At 38.2% G+C, this 21,386-nt stretch overlaps 2 protein-coding genes across 4 annotated transcripts in view; one reads left to right on the forward strand and one right to left on the reverse strand.

Annotated features, from left to right (window-relative positions):
• Nucleotides 1-233: 233 nt before the first annotated feature.
• On the forward strand, nucleotides 234-13,568 carry fads2 (fatty acid desaturase 2). Its single transcript, XM_062993424.1, has 13 exons — nucleotides 234-315; nucleotides 2,274-2,526; nucleotides 2,801-2,911; nucleotides 6,052-6,249; nucleotides 7,488-7,589; nucleotides 8,298-8,423; nucleotides 9,533-9,593; nucleotides 9,700-9,776; nucleotides 9,875-9,972; nucleotides 10,084-10,180; nucleotides 11,517-11,596; nucleotides 11,714-11,839; nucleotides 13,004-13,568. The coding sequence occupies exons 2-13, from the start codon at nucleotides 2,317-2,319 to the stop codon at nucleotides 13,053-13,055; spliced, it is 1,338 nt and encodes a 445-aa protein (XP_062849494.1). The 5' UTR covers nucleotides 234-315; nucleotides 2,274-2,316; the 3' UTR covers nucleotides 13,056-13,568.
• A 2,154-nt stretch (nucleotides 13,569-15,722) lies between these two features.
• eps8l2 (EPS8 signaling adaptor L2) overlaps nucleotides 15,723-21,386 on the reverse strand; it is a 59,108-nt gene continuing 53,444 nt past the window's right edge. For all 3 annotated transcript variants that reach the window (XM_062993443.1, XM_062993435.1, XM_062993450.1), the window contains 3 exons: nucleotides 18,151-18,331; nucleotides 17,875-18,007; nucleotides 15,723-16,315 (listed from right to left, as the gene is read on the reverse strand). In XM_062993443.1, the coding sequence (XP_062849513.1) occupies nucleotides 16,241-16,315; nucleotides 17,875-18,007; nucleotides 18,151-18,331 (389 nt within the window). In that variant the 3' untranslated portion in view covers nucleotides 15,723-16,240. The remainder of the gene's footprint in view (nucleotides 16,316-17,874; nucleotides 18,008-18,150; nucleotides 18,332-21,386) is intronic.

Here is a 21,386-nt window from a genome sequence, read left to right on the forward strand (position 1 = left end):
AAATCGATAGCGGTCATAACAGCGTGTGTTTTATGTAACGGACTTTCTCTCCCGTGCTTTATATTTGTCTCTCTCTCAGACCCGCCGGCTCTGCACTGATTGGTCGCGTGCAGACTGAGAGCGCGCGCTGATTGGAGCAGAAAGGCTCGAACGATCGGTTTTGGACTGTCAGGAGAGCGAGCGCTGTTCCGAGTGCCAATATCAGTGAGCTGTACCTCAGTACCACTGATAACACCTCACTCAGTTTATTTATCAGAGCGTCAGAGGACACTTTCATACCAACATCACTGCGTGCAAAAACTCATCCATCCAAACGTGAGTACAGTACTTAATCCATATACTTAACTAGCAATTCATTAGATTTATCATTTTAATCTGTAATGTACTGCAACTGAGTCTCAAGTTCAAGTTGCACGAGACTGCAAAGCCTATTCATTTGTTCTGATTCTTTAGAATCAATGCATTGATCAGTATTGTGTGAAACAACTCCACACAACAACATTAGTCCTTGATTTAGGGCTTGATTCTCATCTTTTGTCTCTTTCTGAGAGGAGTTTGGCATGTTCTCCTTGCCATGGGGTACTTTTGTTCCCTCCCAACTCTTAAATAAATGTAGAATGTTGATATGGGCTACTTTCTGCAGGATCTAAGTGGGTGAATATGTAAGTGGCTAAGTCTGGCGCCCAGTGTTTAACGGTGGCACAGAACCCACCACCAGTATGACAAAAAAAATGTATTGAAACTTACTCGAAATCCAGTCATGCCCAATTAGTTCTCTAAAAAATCACCATGCTTGTGAATAATTAAAAGGCATTTCCACTCACAAAAGTGGATAAACAGTAAAGAAAAAAGAATAGAGAAGCACTGAAAACCAGTCAGGACCAGTCAGGCCCATGAATGGAGGGTCATGTTTCATATTTGAATAGACAGCCCTTGCTTTTAATCTTTGCTTAACATATGGCTAGCAGTTTAACTGATGAATTAATCAGTTCATTAATTTATCCATTTATTCATGCATTAATAATCTATTCATTTTTACACTAAATGTTTCATCTTAGAAAAATACAGTCCACTGCAGGATAAGGCACTCTCCCAATTACTTACTAACATATCTATGGGCAATTGAAAGTAGTCAGTCCACCTTCTGCATATTTATAGGGCCCAGGCATATTTATGCAGCCACCCCTGTATAAACTGTGCCTCTGAACCTCCAAGCAGTTTCATTGTTTTTCAAATCCATTTTCACTGCTTGGTGGTGAATTTAGATTAGTGTGCTGCAAAAAAGCCACTAGTCAAGCTGGTGCATTATTTTATATTGGATAGAATATCATGTTTAGTTTGAGATGTAAAAGCATTTTTATTTTTTATTTAGTAAATAAAAAAGTGGGAAGTATGATTTTTTAAAGTTATTTAATACTCAGACACGTGGCTTATTATTTTATTATCATGTTATTTGTTTTGCATGTAACCTATTATTTGGACAAAAAGGGAAGAGTACTAATAAGAATATAGGTTATTTATATTACGTAAATGTAACAAATATATACTAAAAATAATAATATATTTATTACATGTAATAAATATGTTTCCTATTTATTTATTTTATTTTAATAAATTATTGTCATTATTAGGGTGTCAGAGGGGTGCACCGGTAGCGTGCATTGAAAAAAACTAAAATTATTTTACTTAATTGAATTATTAACACTGGTTCCACATGAGTTGTTTAATTTAACATAATGAAATGTAATTGCAAATGATTCAGTACAAACAAAAAATGGCTAATCAAATCTTAAGTGAATAGTATTTATTTATTAGGATTTTAACGTCATGTTTTACACACTTTGGTTACATTCATGACAGAAGGGGGTTACACAAGATTCATCAGTTCACAAGATTAATGTCAAACACAGTCATGGATAATTTTGTATCTTCTGTTCACCTCACTTGCATGTCTTTGGACTGTGGGTGGAAACCGGAGCTCCCGGAGGAAACCCAGGACCTTCTTGCTGTAAGGCGACAGTGTGAGCCACCGTGCCTCTCTCTCTTAAGTATATAGTTATTTTAATAGTGCCAGAGATATACAATATGCCATCACTGTAGTTTGAAAACCCTAGCAATAAACATTGAATGTATGAAAGGGACAAAACCAGATAATATGTGTAAGCTTTCAGGGGAGAGCTAAACATTCATGTTAACCTCATGCAAATGGAAAGTTAAGAAAGATGTTTGATGTTGCACTATAGAGGAATAATTCTCTACTTGTTTTGGGACAGAACTGGTGTTCAGTGCAGTGCAGCGCTGATTGCAGATTGAGTGATGGGTGGTGGAGCACATCAGGATGCACAGCTGGCAGCGGGAGAGCACAGCACGTTGAAACAGTATACCTGGGAGGAGGTGCAGAAACACAATCACAAAGGTGATCAGTGGGTAGTGATTGAGAGGAAAGTGTACAATGTAAGCAACTGGGTCAAGAGGCACCCCGGAGGATGCAGAGTACTGGGACATTACGCTGGAGAAGATGCAACGGTAACAACCATTGTTTAACAACAAGAGATGCAAATTTGGGTTCACTGTGTCTTTCTAATTAATTTAGCAATTAGTAATTCGTTTTTGTCTGCTTACTCGATACATATGATAAAACATTCCTATTCTGATAGAAATTGTCTCTTTCAGGATGACAATGCACCATGCAGCCATCCTCAGGGCATGATGGATCACTGAATAGCTTATGTTATTGTTAATCATATTTGTAAAAAGTAAATATCAATGTGTTTGTGAATAAAATACTAGTTCTTTGCAGGAGGCGTTCACAGCCTTTCATCCTGATCAGCGCTATGTGAAGAAGTTTTTAAGGCCGCTGCTGGTTGGAGAATTAGCAACTTCTGAGCCCAGCCAGGACCAGAACAAAAATGTACATCAGCACCTGCACACTGCACATTTTCATTAGCATTGTACAGAAACAGGGGTGTCACAAAATTAAGCCTATATCATTTTAATAGAACTTTATTTTACATCAGTTTGTATCTGAGAGTTGAACTGTAATAATACTGAGCATACATTCTTTAGTTGTTTTGCAAGAGACTGATATAAAAGTATCTTCTTAAATATCACTGTCTAATACAAGTGTTGGCTAACAAGAAATGTCCAAAGACATCCATTATATTTCCATGGTCAGACCCTATTAATTTTATTTAATGTCAATTGTAAATTGGTTCTTTTCCTTGGACATGACTGCTAAATACAATTTTATGTCATAAAGTTAACCACTACAGTGAAAAGTGCTTTTTAAGTTGGGTAATGGCAGAGCATGTTATTTATCTTTAACCGTTTCTTAAAAAATAACCAGAGAAAATCAGTCCAGCACCAGCACTGTATCTGAGCAGCTGCACAAAATGGCAGGTCTGTGATAAAACAGCATAGTAAATATTTGTTTAACAGTGTGGACAAATAATGAATTCTACTAGAAAGTCCAATAAAAAAAGTGTAGACCTTTATTTCCTATTTATCTCATATTTTTACCCAATTGCGTTATGTTTCCTCTCCACTGGTGCTGACCCCTGCCCCGATTGAAGAGAGCGAGACTGACACATGCCCCCTCCGACACGTGCAGTAGCCGACTGCATCTTTTCACCTGCACGAGGCGAGTTCACATGCGGATCAGCCTTGTGTACAGAGAGCCACACCCTGATCAACAGTATTCCTTAACTCTGTGCAGAGGTCGTAATTGCATCAGTTATGAGGTCCCTATCTGGCTTTTCCCACCCTGTATGAACAACAAGCCATTGTTCATGTAGCCGCCCAGCCCAGCCAGATGGCAGAGCTTAGTTTCAAACCGATGAGTTTGAAATTTCAGCTCTGGTGTGCTAGTGTGTTTTACAGCTGCGCCACCTGAGCGGCTGTTTAACACACCTTTTAAACATATTAAACTTTCCCAGGTAAAAAAAAAAACATAGTTAGTGTGGCATGGTGACACAACAGACAGTGTGGGTGCCATATAGTGTGCCTCCCCTGTCACTGTAAGGAGTTTGTTAAGCTCTTCCAATAATCACCTGTTTTTTTCACGTACTTTCACCTCTAAAACTATGACAGTGGGTAGATTGGCTGGCCCTGGACCCACTCCAACCCTGATCAAGATTCCATTGTTGTTAAAAAATAGTTTGGGTATGGTGCTTTATGTTTCTCAGCTTTATAAAGACATCAACTTTTAAAATATAGATTCAATACAATATTAATGCTCATGATATCTCATAGGAATTAATGTCCAACAATCTCGTGGTCAGGTATCCACATACTTTTGGCCATATGGTCTAAAATTATGTACAGCAAATGTACTGTACAAAACTGTAGAAGAACTACCTACTTAAATAATTATGAGAGAAAATAGCTGGTAGAGTGGGTGCCATATATCAACCTCTGTCTGTGAGGGGTTTCTCCTGTTCTACCTATGTCAATCAAGGTTTTTTTGTACCTTCCCAAAAAAAAACAGAAGGTAAATTGTTTAGCATGTGACCTTTAACAACAATAATTAGTGTTTGTTGCCCTGAGATGAACAGATGACCTATACCAAGAATCAGTTAGTGAAAAAGGAGTGGGTAGCCGTGACTGTCCACATATTTCTGACAAGATGATTGAAAGAACCGGTGTAGCATCCATATTCTTTTTGAACACAGCCACAACTTTTTTTTAAAAAGTGGCAGTTTATCAATGCAAGCTTCCCAGGTTTTGCTTAGTTTTTTAAAACTGAAAGTTTGGCTCTTTAGGTCTACAGTACATACAAGCACAGCAGAGTGCATAATCTGTAACAAATGCTTTTTTTCTATAGGAATAGTTGCTGGCCTACTGGCTGGCCTAAATGAATGGTACGTGGTGAAGCTTTTCTCTCAGCTCAGATTCGGTCAGTGATTGGCTGCGAGGTTTTAAAGAAACATGAATGAGAGTGAACTCAGGCTGAGGTTACTGTAGGTCATTTCAGAGTTTGTTCTGCTTATCTACACAATAGCACTCCTGTATGTGCCGCCACCTGTTGCTTCATGCTGGAATTACATTTTGGCCCAGTTAGGGCTTTTTTATGTGTTATTTCAGATTATACAGAAGGAATAGAAAGTCTGCAACCCCCTGTTACAATGCCAGGTTTTTGTGATGTAAAATATAAGACCAAGTTTCAGAACGTTCACATTTCAGAACGTTTTCTACTTTTAATGTGACCTACATTCTGTACAATTCAGTTAAACTGCAACAAACTGAAGTCTTTAAGGGGTGGATTTAAAAAAGTACAATAATGTGGTTACATAAATGTGCACACCCTCAAAATAATACTTTGTAGAAGCACCTTTTAATTTTATGACATTCTGTCTTTTGGGGTAGGGTCAGTCTGACACATTTTGACTTGGCAGTCTTTGCCCTCTCTTCTATGCAAAATCACTCCAAATCTATCAGATTGTAAGGGCATCTCCTGTGCACATCGCTCTTCAGGTCACCCCACAGATTTTTAATTGAATTCTGGTCTGGGTTCTGGTTGTGCTATTCCAAAACTTCTTCTTCTTCTGGTGAAGCCATTCTTTTGTTGATGTGGAGGTATGATTTGGGTTGTTGTTTTAAAAAGGTGAAAATCCTATTTATCCTCAGCTTTTTATCAGAGGCCTGAAGATTTTGTGCCAAAATTAATTGCAATTTGGAAGTGTTCTTAATTCCCTTCACCTTGACTAAAGATTCAGCTCCAGTTTGCACCAAACATACAATTTGGAATTATGGCTAAAAAGTTTAACCTCGGTCTCATCAGAGTCTCAAAGTCTCATGCTTTCGGCAGACTTGATATAGGTTTTTTCAAAATTTAGCAGGGCTTGGATTTTTAAGTACCACCCTACTCCACAGCCCAGACATATGAAAAATACACCAGCACTTGTCTTCACTTGGAAACCGTAGCTTTTGCTGTAAGATTCTTATTTTTGTTATGGTTGTATACAGTCATGTATAGTTTATACCATTATAATGTATACTTGTTTAAAGTGTTTCCTTCTAGTCATCATCATTTTACTTCCTTTCCTTTTTTAGGCTGCCTTAGTGGAAGACTTCCGTGCTATGCGTAAGCAGTTAGAAGAACAGGGCTTGTTCCGCACAAATCCCTTGTTTTTCATCCTGCATCTCGGCCACATTCTGCTCCTCGAGGCCTTGTCTTTGGCATTGCTGTGGAACTTTGGCAATGGCTGGATTATTACAATTCTATGTTGTGTTATTCTGGCCACAGCACAGGTAGGCCTTCATCTAACTTCTGTTAGCTGGGTACCATTATACTTAAAGCCTGTCTGACATAAGAATGTCAAAAACCTAGCATACCAAATCATATGCTATCAGGCAATACAACAGCAATCATGTTATTGTCATGATGGCTTTCATCATTTGTATTGTCATGAAAGTTTCTTTTCACGTGATGATATAAAGTCACATTCCCAAAGACAGTCATGACAATTATAGCTACTTGTAAGCATAACACTGTTATAATAGCTGACATCGACTGTCATGACCACTCATGATAGCATATGACATTCGGCATGACAAGTTTACAACAATTTGTATGTCAATGTTATGATGGAGGGTTCAATTAAAATGCTGGCATTAACGGCAACAGTCATTAGTAAAGTGGTCACAGTTAAAATAAATGTTTTCATGTAAATTAAGATAACCACAGCAGAGTGAATTTGTGTGAAATGACAAAATGTTGGAAAATATACGATATGGTCCATATTTGTGTGCCCAGTTTGTTTAAAGAACAGTTGTCAGGTCAGGCAGATGTTAAATGGCTCACGGTCCTATTTCTAATTCAACCCATATTTGATCCATAAGTTTGTGGTCATTTTGTGGACCACAATAACTAAGATAATTATTATTAGAGTTCCCCTGCAATGTGCTTTGTTGCAAATCATATAATCAGCATAACTATTTAAATAGTTAAATATTTAACAAATGTATACACATTTTAGAATGTCTTAGTATTTGGCACTACTAAAAAAAGTTGTACTGTGATTAACTGGCAACTTGTCCAGGGTGTTTTTCACCTTTCGCCCCATGAATTGTACCCACCGCAACCTTGAATAGGATAAAGCGGTGGTAAAACAGACAGTGAATGAATGAATCAAAAAACAAGAAAGTACATTTGTGGAATTGATTATGTCAGTTCCCTTGTAGTAAAGATAGTCAAGATTAGATTTCCTTAAATCTTATCATTTCCATTAAAGCATGTGCTCAAATGACACATATGACAATGTTAAACACCACCAAAAACACACCTTAAAGCTTTTCAACTACTTGAGGACAAACTGTCACTGAATGTTCTCCAAGGCCAAGCATTCAGTAAAATCACAAGACGCTCTTTGGAATATTGTAAAATCAAGCTAAAATAACATGTATTATCAGATATTTCTTTAATTGGTATTTTTAAGTTTACTTTGATTTTTGATTAACAGTGATAGTGATGCTTTTCTCTCATGCAGTCTCAGGCTGGCTGGCTGCAGCATGACTTTGGGCACCTGTCAGTCTTCAAAAATTCCACCTTGGATCACCTGGTGCACAAATTTGTCATTGGACATCTTAAGGTACCACATTTAGACATTAATGACATTAATAGGCTGTAACTAAAATTGTTGACACCCTTGGAAAAGACAAGTTAAAAGGTTGTTAAAGTGTATTTTCATTCTTAGAAACATGCATCTGTAAATAAAAGAGGGTCATACAGAGATTTTAGAAATGCAACTATTTTTCTTTGTTTTATTCATTTTTTCCATACACCCAAAACAAGTTTTTAATTATCTGCTGCTGCTGGGGGCAGCAACCATGTTCTCATTTTTCCAGCTGAATTAAATTAGTTTGTAAATGTTAACTTATATTAACTACATCATAATACAAATAATACACAAAATAAAATGTCTTTTTGATTGCTACATTAGCTCAGTATGTCACTGTATTACTACATTTTGTTAGTACAATTATGTTCTTACTCATTGATATTTTTGTATATTAGAATATATGTGATCATATGGATTTACTGGGCTGCCTTTTCATGTTAGTTTTTATCTCGTAACCCACACATCAGCATGTACAGACTTTTTTCTAAAGAAAGTTGTAGCTTAGTAAAAGTACTGAATGAAGGGGTGCCAAAATGTTTTGTTATATAAAAAAATGAAAAAAAAAAATTTAAAAGAGTTTTATTATGAAATAAATTAAACTTCTGGTCTTGGAATAAATTTACATATACTTAAAAAATTTAAAGAACCTTTCCAATTTTTGTGTGTTGGTGATAATAGGGTGCCTCTGCAAACTGGTGGAACCATCGACACTTTCAGCATCATGCTAAGCCCAATGTGGTACGCAAAGACCCTGACATCAACATGCTTAAACTACTGGTACTGGGGAATGTACAACCTGTGGAGGTAAACTCACATCTTCCTTTCATGTATGTGATGGACTGGCACATAGTTTTTACAATACATATACACCCACCAAATAATTTCGTTACACCTACCTTGCACATTCATTAACCATGTTAGAAGCTACACCTACCATATGCATGCATTTGTATGCAATATGAAAAGTAAATGCAATAACCTATGGTAGGACATTGTTGATTGGTACATTGCAAGGTCGTAATATGGACCCAATTGCAGGATACTTTACCAAGGTAGAACAAAACTGTGGCTAAATAGCCTCAAATCTGAGAAAGAAGAGAACGAAAACAACAAGTGGCCAAAATAATGGGAAAGAAAAATAAAAGACCCCAAACAAAATCTACAGCATGGTTGAGTTCATATGAAAGGAGATCAAGGAATGCTGGGAAATGAGCCAGTAAAGCAAAAGTACCAGCCTAGCAGGGCATGCAGGTGTCACAAAAGTACAAACACCATAAAGTACTCAACAAAGAGCCCATAGCAAGGAGGCCAACAAAATGAACAGTAATAACATATAGAGACTGTCTGATTAAAGGAAACACTACTGTCTGTGCTTCCATGCTCCCTGCCAGCATGGCAGGTGGGCATGATTCTGTAACCCGCACCCTACTGCCGTTCTCTAGGACAGGTGGGCCTGTATTAATCTAAAGGGACCTACATAGGACCCCCATTGACTAGATATTATTTGGGTGCGAGACCAATTATAGCAGTGCAGTGACACCAATATGGTGATGACATGGTATTGTCAAACATTCTTTACTTTCATTGGCCTTTAAGGTGTACATATAGACGCTAGAGCTTTTTTTCTTTTTATGCACAATGTGTGTTAAATGTCCTCTAATATTTTATCAGTTTTTATTTTTCCAAGCACTGACAATATTGTGTTTAAACATCTCAACACTATTGCATCTGATACAAAGCAAAACTTTCTGGGAGAGGGGCACATATGGTTTTAGAATGCAATGTCCAACAAGCTCATAGACAGATGTCCACATACTTTTGGCCATAAAATGTATATGGTAGGTGGAGCTCATGGTGAGTGCATGGCTTAAGTATTTTTGGCATTTTATTAATTACCTCCTTCTTTGTTTCAGTATGGGGTTAAAAAGTTGAAGCACATGCCCTACAACCATCAGCACAAGTACTTCTTTTTAGGTATGTAACCCTTTTTATAAAAGTGTGCATTGAATGGAACAGATTTTCATGTGATCTGTATTTAACATTTAAAATAAAACCCCCATGCTTTTTCTCTTTTACCCAGTCGGGCCCCCACTGCTCATCCCAGTGTACTTTAACATACACATTTTGCAGACTATGTACCTGCAACGAGATTGGGTGGTAAGTTGCCACGGTTACTATTTTTGCTTTTCCAGTCACATCTGTTTGGAACAGAGACAAGAGAGCTACTTTTAACACTTTCTTTTGTTTCTGTTTAGGATTTTGCATGGTATCTCTCCTACTATGCACGGTACCTCTCTTGTTATGTTCCTTTTTTTGGATTTCTGGGATCGATGGTGCTTATCACTGTTGTAAGGTAAAGCCTCTGTAATATTTTACTTACACTTTATTTTAAACTAGGTATCAGTATATAAAAATTATACATATACATATATTAAGAACTATATTTTGTGTGTGTTTGCTGCAGGTTTCTAGAGAGTCACTGGTTCGTGTGGGTGACCCAGATGAATCACATTCCTATGGACATTGACCATGATAAACAGGATGACTGGCTTAGCATGCAGGTATGCACTTAGGCGGATATGTCTATATTCTTAAATACAGAAGCTAGAAGACACCAGGGTCTGGGACCAACCACCTTCAGTAGTGGATTAAAACACTGCAGTTCTTTGAGTTCTGAAAACCTGGGTTCAATTTGGTTTTCAGTCACCTGTATTGTTTTTTTTCTGGGTACTTTAGTTTCTTGATGGACTAGCGACTTGTCCACGTTGTTTCCTATCTTTCACCTAATAAATCCAACCCACTATAACCATGATCAGGATAAAGCAGTGGTAAAACTTTATTATGATCATGCAAGCCACACCCAAGATTTTCTATGGGGTTTAAATTTAGAAACTGAGAACGCCACTTCAGGATATTCCAGAATTGATTCATCACCCTAGCTTTGGTTGAATTGGAAGTGTTTGGGATTGTCTTTCTGAAAAGTCTAATTATCACCAAGATTCAGTTTTACCACAGACGGCATAACATTCTCTATCAAAATGCCTTGGTATTTTTATGAATCCATGATTGCAGTCACATTACTAAGATTACCAGTTCCTTATTAGTTCCTGCAGCAGAAAAACATTACCAAATCATCACCTGCTTGACCGTAGGATAGTGTTCTTCTGGTCATAAGCCTCGCCTTTTTTCAACTCTCCGATCCATGTGGCCAAACAGTTCCAGTTTTAATTGGTCACTCCATAGAACTGTGTCCCAGAACTTTGCAGGCCAATCCAAATTCCATCTTGTGTATTTCTGGCAATCCTTCCTGTGCTTATTGGACAGGGGTGGTGTGCGTCATGGAGTCTGGCCATGAAGTTCTTGGTAGTTAAATGATTTTCTTACGGTTGCCATGGACACATTTGTCGCAGCCTTCAACAGATCACCCTGTAAGTCTTTTACAGTAATACAGGGGTTTTCTTTTGGCCCTCATGAGAATGTTAAGACCTCTGAACGAAATTTTGGGCTTTTCTATCATAGCCAGACAGGTTTGCTGCTGTGCCATGAGTTTGGAACTTCTAGACAATATTTCCAATACTCTTCTATACCCATTGCCCTTTTGGTACAATTTTTTGTGGCTGCACCTTAGTTTTCACCATGGTTGCACACCTTAAACATATATGGGTGGTGTTTATATTACACACCACAACTACGACATATTAAGGGGCATTATTGAGTTTCCAATAGCTTAATGGTTATATGGTTTAGACAAGAGTTTAACAGTAAGTCCACTTGGTTTAACTGTACGTAAGTATCTAAGTATAGTAAATTGTTATACCCTTTAGCACAGTAAATGGTAATACAGATTTGAGTTTACTCCTTAGTATGTAATGTGTACTTTTATTTCCTTGTGTTTAGTTGAGAGCCACCTGTAACGTTGAGCAGTCAGCCTTCAACGACTGGTTCAGTGGTCACCTTAATTTCCAGATTGAGCACCAGTGAGTAGAAGAACATTGTATATTTTGGAGTTATGTTAACAAGTGCATCAGTACATGCAGGAACGTGTTTGTATATTGCATGTTTTAACTGGTATCTGCACTTCTTTTTTATACCAGCCTGTTTCCCACAATGCCTCGTCATAACTACGTCCATGCAGCTCCTCACGTGCGAAAGCTCTGTGAGAAATATGGAGTTCAATACCAGGTCAAAGGCCTGTGGGAGGCATGGAGTGACATTGTCAGGTAGTACATTTATGCTGCAATTTCATTTATAAGCTCAGTGATCTGATTCAGATCCTAGAAGTTTTTTTTATTATAAATTTTAAAAAATGAGAAACTTAGATTGTACCAGGGTTTTCGTGGAATTTTTAAGATTTAGGGGTGGGTGCTTTGTGGTAAAACATAATTTGCATCTGTTTGGTATATGCTCTCTTTTATCCAGATAAAGGTATGCATGTTTTGTTCCTATATTGTTACACAGTGTTTTCCGCAGTATCAGCAAACACTAGAAACAAGACAGGTACACACCCTGGACAGGGTGCCAATATATCTCACTGCTTTACACAACCTCAGCAACACTTCTTTACTTAATAACCCTTTTAACCAGCAATACATACAAAACATTCAATATTATATTTATTCATTTTACATTTACATTTTCGGCATTTAGCAGACGCTCTTATCCAGAGCGACTTACAGAAGTGCTTCCATAGTAAACATTTCATTACTCTAGTTTAAGTGGACAACAGTCAAAGAATACAAATCTGCTGAAACCCTGTTAGAATTTTTTTTTTTGTAAGAAATAAATAAGAGCATTAGTAAGTAAGTACGTCAGCTTAAGTGCTTAGTAGGGGTGGGTTTTTAATTGTCTTTTGAAGACAGCAAGAGACTCAGACAGTGGAAGTTTGTTCCACCATTTGACAGAGAAGAGCCTTGATGCTTGTCTTCCTCAAGTTCTGGATGGAGGCTCAAGTCGAGCGAGACTAGTGGCTCGGAGGTTGCGTGGTACAGAGCGGGGTTTTATTAGACCATGAAGGTAGCTTGGGGCTGGTCCATTTTTAGCTTTGTAGGCGAGCATCAGTGTTTTAAACTGAATGCGTGCAGCGACAGGAAGCCAGTGAAGAGAACACAGCAGTGGGGTGATGTGGCCGTGTTTAGGTTGGTTAAAAACCAGGCAAGCAGCAGCATTTTGAATGAGTTGCAAGGGTTTAGAAGTGGACATGGGTGCACCTGCCAGCAAGGAGTTGCAGTAGTCCAGCCGAGAGATTACAAGTGACTACACAAGAATCTGCGTGGCTTCCATGGAGAGAAATGGCGTAATACAATTTACCTAATACAATGTGTGTATAATATGGTATGTGGTTGGCACTGCATTCTCCTAAGCACCTTTATTTTCCTCTTTTTTAGGTCTTTGAAGAAGTCTGGTGAGCTTTGGCTGGATGCTTACCTGCACAAATAATCCTCAGTTAAAGCCTTTGTCTTTCACTGATTGTTCATTTAATTATTTCTACAATTTAATCACTACTGAACAATCTTGGCATAGAAAAAAAAAACCTTTTTACTTACTCCAGTTCTTGTACTTGTCGTGAGTAGACTTATGTGCTGTAACTGACATGCTCTTACGGGACTTTAGTTATAATTGTACTATGACCACAAAAGCTCTTGTTGATGACGATTTGTAGCTCATCCTGATGCAGGTCATATCAGGCACAAATACATAAAATTAGACCTTTGCACTTAAAAACTGCACAAACGTTACAGATGTAACTGTATGAAGATGCTGTATTTTTAATAAATTTTTTAAATGATGCATTTTTATTTCTTACATTCTTCTTAATAACAGGTTAATCGAAGTAGAAAGCACTTGCAATGTTTGAATTGTTGAGAATGTTGAGAATTACTGACTAAATATCAGGATTCCATTTAGTTTTCTTTCCTTCCTCAAAAATAAATTGGTGTCTCTTTGAAAAGACTTTTGTATTTTTCTTGCATGAACTCTTCTGACTGATCATCAATGTCCCAAATAAAATGATTTCTGTGTAAATATTACTGGTTTTGTTGAAATAGGTTTTTAATTGCCTAGTGGTGTCTCACAGGCCCCATAAAAAACGAAAACATCTTGTATTATATTAATCTTTAGAAACTGTTTCATCCTCAGCCCCTTCATTCATGGTGGGTTCAGTAGAACCTGGGAAAAACATGCTATACCCTCACACAGACAGAAACCAGGTCCCCAGGATCATGTAATGTCTAGTTCACACTACATGATTTTTGCCCTGATTTTTGCTCGCCAACTGGTCGCCACTAGATGTGGCAGCTCAGAAGCAATTTGGTGTTCGCTCGGGTATCAAAACTCGGCTCTCGACCGCTGTGTGTGAACTGTTTAACGACTCGCAGGCTGAAGAAAAATACCTAGCATGTTAAATATCTGTTTCAGTCGGGCAACTGGCAATGAGAACGCAAGATACAAGGTGAGGGGAAACGCAGGGAAGGAGTTGTAAAAACGTGGGACAGGCATAATATAGTTTCTGTCAGAATACATCGGCACACACACGTTTTACAGTATTTCAGACCTTATTGTTCTCGACACACCATAAAACACCAACACTGCATTGCAAAAAAAGTTAACCTCCAACTCATTACAGAACAGACGATCCCTGTTGGTCACGTAGCCCAATCCACTCTGATTCATTTATTTTTTCTCCTTGATTTTATAACTTTGATCGCTTGCTTATTGTTGACGTGCATTTTAGGACACGGTATCATTAAACCCCTTTTCACTTTTTGTGTGTGTTTTTGTGACAAAATGTAGTTTGGAAGACCAGACAGACTCACCTGCGATTCCTCCTGATGATAGATGGTGTAGTGTGAAACCCCCTATCGCCGATCAGTCGTGTAGTGTGAAACCCCCTATCGCCGATCAGTCGTGTAGTGTGAAATACACAACGACTGAAGACTCCTGATTACAAGAGATCCAGTTGTGTAGTGTAAACTTTACAGCAATCTGAACAACTTGAAAGTCGTGAAAGTTGATTCGATTGTCTTACATGTGAAAAAAATGCTTCAGCTCATTAACATTTGTAGGCTTTTGAGTATGACTTGCATATTTTAGGTTCAGCTAAATGTATCTTTTTTTTAATGCATTTTCTCCCGATTTTTAGTGCGTTCAATTTTTACCCAATTGAGTTATGCTTTCTCTCTACTGGTGCTGACCCCCGCCCTGATTGAATAGAGCAAACTGACACGCCCCCTCCGACACGAGAGCAGTAGCCAACTGCATCTTTTCACCCGCACAAGGCGAGTTCATATGCAAATCAGCTGTGCACAGAGAGCCGCACCCTGATCACATTATTCCTCTACTATGTGCAGACTCGATATGATGCATTTGCAATCCCAGCTCCGGTGTGCTAGCGTATTTTACCGCTGTGCCACCTGAGCGGCCAGCTAAATGTATATTTGATTGTATCTTGGATTATCGTCCTGCTGCATGACCCAAGTGCGCTTCAGTTTCAATTCATGGACAGATGTCATGACATACTTCTGTCCTGTAAAAATCCCTGATAAAGAACAGAATTTATAGTTACTTTAGCTATAACAAGAAAATGCAGTGTTTGGTTTGTGACAGACACCAAGTTAAACTTTTGTATTAATATAGAATGTTCCATGAAACAAGCATTTATGTTATTATTAGTGTTACTGCTTGACTACTCTGCCATAGCTCATGTTTTTTGCTCATAGTCAAAAACCCTGAAGTTTGTTTGAGCAAGAAGTTTCAAGATATTTGGATGTTGTGGCAGGTTGGTCCACTACTAAGAACAATAACATTGTATAAGTGATTCCTGACATATTAATGAGAAATAATCACCAAACTTCTTGTTTAAATTTGTTACTAGTCCGTCTGTATTATTATCTAACTTTGAATAAATACAATGATTAAATTAAATGCAAAAAAGTTGACATTTTAACAGGGGACAAATAATTCATATACACAACTGTATAGTGCAGATTGACTCTTGTTGTTTCAATTGTTTCAGATTGCAGATTGTTTTGCTCATTACCTCAGATAATTGTCTTTGGGTTCTAGCCTTTCTAACAAGGAGATCCAAATAGCAGCCCCACCATGATCTCAAGTGACAGCTGAATTTATTTTGTTTTTGAATCCATCTTTCATGACAAAAATTAGCACTTGAACATTGCATTGAATATGGAATTATTTACATTTAATAATTTTTGAAGATTAAAGATTCACATGACAATGACGGTAATATCTGATAAAAAAAAGTCTGTGAGATGCAACAGCAGAACATTTAAACTGCTAAAAAATCATTTTGAACAGTATTGACAATTTGAGTGCGGGCATTTTTTTAAAACATATTTTATACAGAATGTTAAGCTCATGTATGGTCTCATCATAGATATGTATTAATAAGCAATTAATCTATAAGGAGCAAAGCCTTTTCTAAAAACAAAATAAATACATGAATTTAATGCATATACAAGATTGTAGTGTGTGGTCATACAGTTAATAGAACAACATTAATCACTTCCTCAAAACCTTTTTTTAATATTGTTATTTACTGTTATTAAAGATTTACACAAGAAGCTTGAAGGCAGTCTGTATGACAGTTCCTAAAGCAATAATGATCAGGTGGAGGCAGAGGCGATTTTCTCCTGCTGTTTCCTCATGATCTCCTGCAGTTCTGAGTCTCCCTGGCTTTTCTAATGGACAGATAAAAAAATAATTATAAGCTACATTTAAATGCCCCTAGTCTCACTGAGTCAGCATCATATAATGAAAATACACAAATAATAACCTGTTTAACTAAAAACATATTACCTGTGTATATATGCTGAAACTGGAACTTAGAAAAGCTGGCAATAAATGCCCCGTACAACTATTAGTGCACTACCAACAGAATACTTTCACACTAACTTGTCCATATCTGCTTTTAGATGCAGCAGAAAGTTGCTTAAGTCAAATACAACTAAAGCTGATATTACTGATAACCTGGCATTGTTAAAAAAAGTTGCCAAATAACATCCCAGTTAAAGATAACAGTCTGTGTGTGGAAAACATTAAAGTGTGCAAATAACCATGAAAGGAAAATAAACCTTGTTTTGTTTCATAAACTGTACGAGTTCAACATCTCGCCTTAGCCACTCTGTAGTAGTGGTGCAGTAAAGCTGTTGTACTAATGGCAATTTTGGGTGTGTTATTTATATGATTAAATTATTATATTAGTAAAATTAGTATATAGTAAAATATACGTATTTTACTATGTATAGTCAACAAAACATATTGACTATATGTTGACTATACATATACAACAAAAAAGAATTACCAGCTGTGCTAATAGAAATCTTAACATTAGGATCTACTTGGAGCTAAGCAGTGCATTGTCGCCCATGACAGAAAATGTCAAAAGGTAAGCAGTGCAACATCCCTGAAAGAACTGAATCAAATGGTAAACCAATTTCTAATACATACCACACAAACTTTCGAGCTGGGGTTTTGCATAATTCATGGATAAACTGGATGTATTGCACTCATTTTTAGCTCAATTTATAACCATCTTTTGCAGTCATGCTAAAACAGATAATGGCCTTCTCCAAACTGATATCACAAGGTTGTATGCATATAACAGATTTACACCTGGTAATGATACATGTGGCTCAAACGTCTCTCTTTTTAATTAGGAAAGGTGTCCACATACTTTGACTTTATAGTTTATTTTACCTGGCATCATTCCTACTGCTCATTTTACAGAAGAGATGACGGTTGTAGGCAGCAGACTAATTCACTCACTAAGAGGTATTTGGCTTTGTGTCTAGTGTGTTATTTTAATAAATGAATAATAGTAATATTGTACTTTAACCTGGATCAAAGGCTAATATAGCTTAACAGAAGTAGAAATTTACAGCCCTGGTAAACACTGTTCACTCACCCAGACAGTGTGCTATTATAATGTGAGGATCTGTGATAAACTAAACTAAACTAAACTAAGAGTTAATTATTCTAGGCTGGGCTAACCTAAGAAGAATCAGTCATCTGTTTAATGGGACAGCCAAACCAAGTAAATACTCAAAATTTTAGGTTTAATCAAATTCATTTCATTGCTTCTGTCACATTGTATGTTTTAGATCTAACCTAAGTAAACAGTGTAATCCAGTACATTACTGTGTAAAGTCTGCAAGTGCTAACGACTTAAAGTCCTTTAAAGGCAGCCTGTTTTTTCCAGTGTAAAAGACATTTCTGTAAATTGTCAATGATAACTGACCTCTAGCTGGGCTTTCTGCACAGTAATCTGGCTGTAGACGCGTGCCCCTTCATCTCCACACACTGCCTTCAGCTCTTCCTTATTCAGGGAAAACAACTGAGCACCGCTTAAAATACCCAAGCAGTCCACAGTCCTGAATATGTCACACAAACCAGCACACAATCAGGCAAATAATATGCACTTGGCTAGTGCAGTCATCATTAGATCAAAGCACCAGCATTTAAATTACTCACAAACACACTAATTAAACTCAGATGCACAAGCAGACAGACTTACGCTTTAGAGAAACCTTTAGATTGAAGCCAGACAGTGACCACGGCAGAGGAAGAATCAAATCGGAGGGGGATAGAGGCACTGGAGTGGCGCTCCACTTTAAAGTTGCGTACTGGCTGATTCTTGTGAGAGGTTATCTTTTTTAGGAGCTCATCGTTTACTTCATCCATCTGCTGACTGCGGTCTGAGAGAGGAAGAGAAAGGCGAGTAGGTGTCTTTCTGCAAAAGCCTAATACTATGGATATTGTGCTATACTGCTTAACAAATCGTATAAACAAACACATTCCAGGGAACAACTACATCATTTAGTCCAAGAGAAGAATTCCACAGCAACATCTGATGAGATTATAATCAATCCTCTGCTTCTCATTGTAACAAACATAAATCCATAAATCCATCCAAACATGAGAGCTAAATGTAAGTACACTGATTAGCCATAACATTAAAACCACCTCCTTGTTTCTACACTCACTGTCTATTTTATCAGCTTCACTTACCATATAGAAGCACTTTGTAGTTCTACAATTACTGACTGTAGTCTATCCACAAAGTAGGTATTATTTAGGTGGTGGATTATTCTCAGCACTGTAGTGACACTGACATGGTGGAGTGTTAGTGTGTGTTGTGCTGTATGAGTGGATCAGACACAGCAGCGCTGCTGGAGTTTTTAAATACCGTGTCCACTCACTGTCCACTCTATTAGACACTCCTACCTAGTTGGTCCACTTTGTAGATGTAAAGTCAGAGACGATTGCTCATCTATTGCTGCTGTTTGAGTCGGTCATCTTCTAGACCTTCATCAGTGGTCACAGGACGCTGCCCACGGGGTGTTGGCTGGATAATTTTGGTAGGTGGACTATTATCAGTCAAGCGGTGACGGTGAGGTGTTTCAAAACTACAGCAGCACTGCTGTGTCTTATCCACTCATACCAGCACAACACACACTAACACACCACCACCATGTCAGTGTCACTGCAGTGCTGAGAATGACCCACAACCCAAATAATACCTGCTGTGTAGTGGTCCTGCGAGAGTCCTGACCATTGAAGAACAGCATGAAAGGGGGCTAACAAAGCATGCAGAGAAACAGATGGACTACAATCAGTAATTGTAGAACTACAAAGTGCTTCTATATGGTAAGTGGAGCTAATAACATGGACAGTGTGTGTAGAAACAAGGAGATGGTTTTAATGTTATGACTGATCTGTGTATATGTTTTAAATACAGAACCAAACAATCTATCTAAATTATCAACACCATTACATATTTACGTTTGTATGATTAATGGTCTCAGATCCCTTACCATGTGTTCTCCGGTATCATTATGCATGATGGAAGAAACCTTTGAGCTGTTATCTTAGTAAAGGGAAACTATACAAAAATGTATACTAAATGTATAAGTGCAAACAATTGTGGCACACATAAATCTGGGAATCTTTAATTTTAATAATTAGATGTTTTATTTTTCAATCATTGTACTTGTAATAAATGGAGGTGTTTGTTAATATCTGCAATGAAAGATTAAAAGTATAAGCAATGAAGCATTTCCAGTGGTGCCAATATTTGTGAAGGGGATGGTATATGTGATGAAATTACATTTGGTGTTTAATGGCTGAAAAACAGACAGTTCTTCTAAGGGAACTTAAAACAAGAAAGAGTTCTTGTCCCCAAATGTCCCCAAATGTCGTGAACCTGAATGTATCACACAATAATTTAATAAGACATACAGTGTATCACAAAAGTGAGTACACCCCTCACATTTCTGCAAATATTTTATTATATCTTTTCATGGGACAACACTATAGACATGAAACTTGGATATAACTTAGAGTAGTCAGTGTACAGCTTGTATAGCAGTGTAGATTTACTGTCTTCTGAAAATAACTCAACACACAGCCATTAATGTCTAAATGGCTGGCAACATAAGTGAGTACACCCCACAGTGAACATGTTCAAATTGTGCCCAAAGTGTCAATATTTTGTGTGACCACCATTATTATCCAGCACTGCCTTAACCCTCCTGGGCATGGAATTCACCAGAGCTGCACAGGTTGCTACTGGAATCCTCTTCCACTCCTCCATGATGACATCACGGAGCTGGTGGATGTTAGACACCTTGAACTCCTCCACCTTCCACTTGAGGATGCCCCACAGGTGCTCAATTGGGTTTAGTCCATCACCTTTACCTTCAGCTTCCTCAGCAAGGCAGTTGTCATCTTGGAGGTTGTGTTTGGGGTCGTTATCCTGTTGGAAAACTGCCATGAGGCCCAGTTTTCGAAGGGAGGGGATCATGCTCTGTTTCAGAATGTCACAGTACATGTTGGAATTCATGTTTCCCTCAATGAACTGCAGCTCCCCAGTGCCAGCAACACTCATGCAGCCCAAGACCATGATGCTACCACCACCATGCTTGACTGTAGGCAAGATACAGTTGTCTTGGTACTTCTCACCAGGGCGCCGCCACACATGCTGGACACCATCTGAGCCAAACAAGTTTATCTTGGTCTCGTCAGACCACAGGGCATTCCAGTAATCCATGTTCTTGGACTGCTTGTCTTCAGCAAACTGTTTGCTGGCTTTCTTGTGCGTCAGCTTCCTTCTGGGATGACGACCATGCAGACCGAGTTGATGCAGTGTGCGGCGTATGGTCTGAGCACTGACAGGCTGACCTCCCACGTCTTCAACCTCTGCAGCAATGCTGGCAGCACTCATGTGTCTATTTTTTAAAGCCAACCTCTGGATATGACGCCGAACACGTGGACTCAACTTCTTTGGTCGACCCTGGCGAAGCCTGTTCCGAGTGGAACCTGTCCTGGAAAACCGCTGTATGACCTTGGCCACCATGCTGTAGCTCAGTTTCAGGGTGTTAGCAATCTTCTTATAGCCCAGGCCATCTTTGTGGAGAGCAACAATTCTATTTCTCACATCCTCAGAGAGTTCTTTGCCATGAGGTGCCATGTTGAATATCCAGTGGCCAGTATGAGAGAATTGTACCCAAAACACCAAATTTAACAGCCCTGCTCCCCATTTACACCTGGGACCTTGACACATGACACCAGGGAGGGACAACGACACATCTGGGCACAATTTGGACATGTTCACTGTGGGGTGTACTCACTTATGTTGCCAGCTATTTAGACATTAATGGCTGTGTGTTGAGTTATTTTCAGAAGACAGTAAATCTACACTGCTATACAAGTTGTACACTGACTACTCTAAGTTATATCCAAGTTTCATGT

This window comes from Trichomycterus rosablanca, chromosome 1 (assembly GCF_030014385.1).
Source record: "Trichomycterus rosablanca isolate fTriRos1 chromosome 1, fTriRos1.hap1, whole genome shotgun sequence".
In the NCBI taxonomy this organism is placed as follows: Eukaryota; Metazoa; Chordata; class Actinopteri; order Siluriformes; family Trichomycteridae; genus Trichomycterus; species Trichomycterus rosablanca.

Bases quoted from the DNA above. Each gene is read 5' to 3' on its own strand.
- fads2 (XM_062993424.1), top strand. From the start codon at position 2,317: ATGGGTGGTGGAGCACATCAGGATGCACAGCTGGCAGCGGGAGAGCAC. The intron at 6,250-7,487 runs GTAGGCCTTCAT...TCTCTCATGCAG, and splicing joins TTATTCTGGCCACAGCACAG to TCTCAGGCTGGCTGGCTGCA. The intron at 9,973-10,083 runs GTAAAGCCTCTG...TGTTTGCTGCAG, and splicing joins GTGCTTATCACTGTTGTAAG to GTTTCTAGAGAGTCACTGGT.